The sequence below is a fragment of the Acyrthosiphon pisum genome, chromosome A1, assembly GCF_005508785.2.
Source record: "Acyrthosiphon pisum isolate AL4f chromosome A1, pea_aphid_22Mar2018_4r6ur, whole genome shotgun sequence".
NCBI classification, from domain to species: domain Eukaryota; kingdom Metazoa; phylum Arthropoda; class Insecta; order Hemiptera; family Aphididae; genus Acyrthosiphon; species Acyrthosiphon pisum.
The window spans coordinates 42,372,311-42,377,649 of NC_042494.1; the positions used below are offsets into that span (position 1 = coordinate 42,372,311).

General features: G+C 25.9%; 2 protein-coding genes across 4 annotated transcripts in view; one reads left to right on the forward strand and one right to left on the reverse strand.

The window, feature by feature from the left end:
* Positions 1-5,339, reverse strand: part of LOC100571213 (farnesol dehydrogenase-like) — a 176,328-nt gene that overhangs the window by 152,728 nt on the left and 18,261 nt on the right. The window lies entirely within an intron of this gene.
* The window catches only part of LOC100169291 (activating signal cointegrator 1 complex subunit 2), a 4,309-nt gene continuing 1,389 nt past the window's right edge, over positions 2,420-5,339 (forward strand). Inside the window, exons 1-9 of one of the 3 annotated variants that reach the window (XM_008186442.3) lie at positions 2,425-2,646; positions 2,727-2,767; positions 3,746-3,897; positions 3,960-4,146; positions 4,206-4,403; positions 4,473-4,690; positions 4,767-4,928; positions 4,997-5,131; positions 5,192-5,291. In XM_008186442.3, coding sequence (XP_008184664.1) covers positions 2,756-2,767; positions 3,746-3,897; positions 3,960-4,146; positions 4,206-4,403; positions 4,473-4,690; positions 4,767-4,928; positions 4,997-5,131; positions 5,192-5,291 — 1,164 coding nt within the window. In that variant the 5' untranslated portion in view covers positions 2,425-2,646; positions 2,727-2,755. Of the gene's footprint in view, positions 2,768-3,745; positions 3,898-3,959; positions 4,147-4,205; positions 4,404-4,472; positions 4,691-4,766; positions 4,929-4,996; positions 5,132-5,191; positions 5,292-5,339 lie in introns of all 3 variants that reach the window. The other 2 variants (XM_008186443.3, XM_001944146.5) reach the window with 2 other exon arrangements.

Sequence of the window (5,339 nt, forward strand, 5' to 3'; positions counted from 1 at the left end):
GACGGACGAAAAGTCCGGGTACAAAAAGTCAGGGATTCATTTTTTGATTGCCCGGACAAAAAGTCACCCTCTGTTTGACTGAGCCTTTACAGCAGGTAAATGATTCATAAAAAAAAATGTATAAAAAATAAATGAACGACCCAATGAACGCGTTCATTTCTTGAAAGAACGTGAACGTGAACGCGTTCGTTTGAAAAAAACACGAACGTGAACGTGAACGAGTTCATTTTTTTAGTGAACGTTCCGAACACTGTATTTTACCGAGTATATAAGTTGGGACCATCCTATCACCAGACGGCAGACACCGTGGATGTTAACTAAAAAGTTTCTCAATAATGTTTTATTTTGTTACCTTTATTCTGGTGTACCTATAAAATTATAAAAATGTTAAATAATTATTAAATTAGCTTAGCTTAATCTCATCTTGAAATATTTTGTGATTTTAATTTTTATCGTTAATATTTTCATTATAATATAGTTTAAAATATTAGGGAAGACATTTAAAAGGCACATCTTTCACATAACATAGCCGGATCTGTTGTAGTTCTCCACTGGTACAACAAAGCATCTAACTCTAAAAATATTTCTTTTTCTACTGTTTTGCTGTACTTCGGAATGATATGTAATTTTTACATTAAATTCCAAGTAAAATTTCTATTAAAACAAAAATGTTGGGGTGATCTGCACTGAAACTTTATCCGGCGACAACTGCCCAATGCCCAATGCCCGGTTACGTCGTTAGGTATCAATACTGACCACCACTGAATAAACCATATTAATGGAAATACAAAAATTAATTTTCATAGCATTTTTCCATAAAATTGATTAGTACCCCTTAATAAATTAAGTCAATGTCGATTGATTTAATCTCAATTGAGGTTAGAAAATAATTATAAATATTTAAGCAAGTAGACTGTTTCAAAAATTTATGAATAAAAATTTAAAAAATCAATAAAAACAGAAGTATTACGTAATAATATTTAACAATAATAAAAAGGTGGGTAAGTGGATGTCGCTCTGCTGTACAGTAGGTTAGAAGTGGGTCACTGTATAATGGACAGTATTAAATTTGAATTCAATGATATAATATCACTGTATAAGAAAAACGATTCTGAGCGGAGACGGTATATCAGTCTATGTATTAGACATATAATATATACTTATCTATGGTATTAAAAAAAAATTGACCTATAATAGGTACCTATAATAAATTCCAAATTATTATAAAATGTAAAACGTCCACAACCACTGATAGTGTAGACGTGTAGTACACCACATAACATTAGGCATACGAATACACCATAACAATATCTAATACGATCAATTATTATCGTAATTAATATAAATTTGATTTTATCACAGATGTAGATATATTTTAATCCCAACAAAAGCACTGACGGAATAATTATAATACACCCATGAAAAATAAAATATTTACTGAAATTAATTAAAAATGTAGAAACAATAATAAATTGTCTATTAAATTAAAATTTGTTTTATCCTTAAAATATTAGTAATGTTAAATTTTTGAAGACTTTGGAGCACCGATCAAACTTCTCTGATTATTTTTAAATGTACTATACGACTATACATAATTTTTAGTATTTTTTACACATATTAGAACTAGAACCCCAGTCATAAAATTTAAAAAAATTTAAAAAAACGATCACCCTGTTCAATTGAACACCCTACTATCCATTAAATAAAAAAAATAAATGTTACCATAGCTATAAGTTCATGAAAATGCGTTAGAGGAGTTTCTGGGGGTGTTTCTAATATTCCTATGGTAACATACCAAAATTATCAAAATTTACCAAATTTACGTAAATTTTTCTCGGCAAATTACCAAAAAAAAAATTACGTCAATTTTACATCTCTAATTTTTACGTATTTTGTCAATATTTGAATACTTTAAAAGCTTATAAAAAAAAAATTGAGACTGGATTTTTAATTTTTTTCATCTGCCTTTGAAACAATATGCTAGGAGCCTTCTATTAAATTTTCAAGCTTTTTTAACCAAAATATAAAATTTTATTGATATTTATAGAAAAAAAAACTGTCCTAAAAGGTGACAGACACAAAAATTAAAAATTAAAAAAAACCACACATCATTGTAAAATCAATACATTCATCGTTCTGCTTAGAATCTAAAACTAGGTTTGCTATAAAAAGTAATTAACCCTAATTAAGGTAAATAAGGTTAATAAATAGGTTAATAATAATTAAGGTTTATTAATAAGGTAAAAATGCATTTTATTATAATAATATAATTGCGCTATTTGAGTGGTTATAACTTTGATGAGGGGCATACCATAGGCAACTCATCGTACAAATCGGCTATGGCTAATATGTGAAATTCCTTATCAATGGTTGGGTCAATTGCTAACTTCACACACGTATTATAGGAGTTGGGCAGTTGTCAGAAAATTGATATCTTGGTCCGTGTTCATTGCTTAGTACTTATTTTAGAATTCAGTCCTTAGTACTCCTTCCTCTTTGACACTTTATTTTCGTAATTCCTGATCCTTACCTACCTATATATTAATATATTATATATTTGTCTGTGTCCTAATTCTTTATTGGTAACCATAGTAAATTATCTAAATTATAAGTTATAACGTATAAGTGTGATGTGAATAGTCTGTGGTAGTGTATTACTGTATTAGAATATATTTTTAAAATTTGAACAGTTGATATTAAGCATTAAAAATTTTGTTTCGTTGCAGTAATCGAAGTAATCAAAACTAACACCTAAATGGCAGTCGAAGTAATATTTTTAAATAATATTATACTAATTTACACAATTGAGTCTCAAAAACTAGAATCTCAAGGGGGATAAAAATTAATTTGAATTTTAGGGGTATGCAAAAGTTTGAGTTATCGTGATTTGACTTATAATGTAAATTTTTATCTTACAATGGTGTCTTTGATATGGAATTGTTATATTAATGTGCTTACAGAAGCTTATATATACATATTGTAGACTTCTGTGTAGACTAATATGCTTATAGCCAATTTCAATCTACTGGAATGAACATATAGTATAATTATTGTAATACTAAATATATTATTACTGTAAATTTTAAAAATCGCTTTTAAAATTTAGAACAGTTAAATAATTTTATTATAACAATCATATCCATTTGTTACATATGTTAACGTAATCTAATTTAAATATTCAAAGATTTATGGAATTAATATTGCCATAATTATTATTTTCGATTTTAGGCTTCAGGTCTTGCATATTTAGTCATTGTTATTGTATTTAATGTTATGTTTAATAAATTGTGATGTTTACACTTTTGATACATAATTCAAAGTATATTAATTCTCAATATGTAGATGTACTAAGCAAATGTGCATTCAGCAGAATCTATTGTGTTTTCGTTTTCAATATTTTAGTGATTTGGCATACACTAGTATTTATAATCAATGGGATTATGTATTGTGTCATCACCTGTTAAATATCAAAACAATAATAAATTAATCAGTTCATATTTCCTATTTGTACACCATGTTTGGCTAATCGGTTGTAATGTCCTCTTATTACTTTTAGACAAACAAAATAGAAACATTAATTATAGTTAAAATACAGACATTCTTTATATATGAGTATAGTAACTTAGGAAAATAGAATCATAATAACAATTATTATAATATTAACTAGGAATATAACAACATTTGCTACAATAATAAAACATTAAATATCATCAAATTTTTAAAAGTATTGAATTAAAATATTTAGGATAAAAAGTTGGCTATCAAAAGACAATTTTTGAGATATATTCATCCATTAAAATCTATCACCAATGCTGTGGATCAAAAAAAATGTTGGATAGAACAGATGAAGTATTTGGTTCAAGACTTTAAAACGCTTCTCAATTTATCATTTAAAGAGTAAATATAATTATAATTAATATATATCTGAGTTTATTATTAATATTATTTTAATGTCTTAGATTTTGGTCTACAGTTGTTTTTAACAAACAAGCTACTATGGGATTATGTACATTTCTTCAGGAAGCTGCTCCTCCTCACTTGATGGATCAACTTCCTCAGGATAGTGATGTGTTGACCATTTACAATGAAATTGATCATTTTGCATATAAATTATTTAAACGGCTAACTACGTCCTCTGAAAATGAAGTATTAATATTTACAGTGTTCTTAAAAAATGTATTATTGTTTTTATTTCATTTTATTAGGAGAATTTTATGTCACCTCATTATATGTGGAGCTTGTTATGCAATAACAATATTATAAGTATTCCTATGTTATATGATATATGTTCCATTTATGGCCAATCATATAAAAAGGAATTAGAAATAATTTTCATTGAACTGTTTACTTGTCAAAAATTATACAAAGAAAATTTAATACACTCTATTCAATTTACAATTAAAGTGAGTAATTTAAAATAATTAATTAAGTGTAATTTTTGTATAAAATATTTTAAATAACAAAATTGTTAGTGTTTAAGTCAATTTCAAGATAAAATTGAATTAGAGATTGATTATGGTAATCACATAGCTCAAAGTAATAAAACCTCTACTGAAATTGAAGAAACAAATCTTTGTATGATAGAAGATATTATTAATTTTTTATTGGACACGTCATATAGTATTTCAAATTTTTTGGAAATTTATCCATTGGCTTCTATTTTTTTTTACCAAGAGAAATTACATCTTAAGTATGTATGACAAATATAAAACCTAATTATTTTTATTTTATTTCTATATTTTATTTTTCTATTATGTTTTTTTTAGAATAGCTTCTTTCTATCATAGTATAAAACCACTAATTTATAAAAAAGTAGTCGCTATGAATAAGTTAGAAAAATTTCAAGAAAAGCTACACGCATCAAGATTATTACTTGTGAAAAGTGTTAAACAGTGTTTAATTCATATACCTACCAAAACTACAAACAAGTAAATAAATACCTATTTTAAGTTAATTATATTTCTAAAAAAGTTTAATATTAATATTGTTTATAAAGATCAGAGAGTGCAGTAGAAGAATATTTAGAAGCTGTCAGTGAGCTATTAGCATATAATGAATTTGTCAATGACTATAATGTTGTTTATAATTTGACTAAAGATATAAAAAAATATCAAAAATCTAACAAAGAAATGTAAGATTTTTTAGTGATCATAGCTTATTTGAAAATATTTTAATAAAAATAACCATTTAGAGACTCAACAAGATATGATTATTTATTAAAATCATTGGAATTAATTAATAAACCATATACTGAACTTGAACAAAAAGAATTACAAGAACAACATTTGGAGGTAAATCATTTTGTCAAGTTTCTTAAGAGGATGTCGTACCCGCATGTG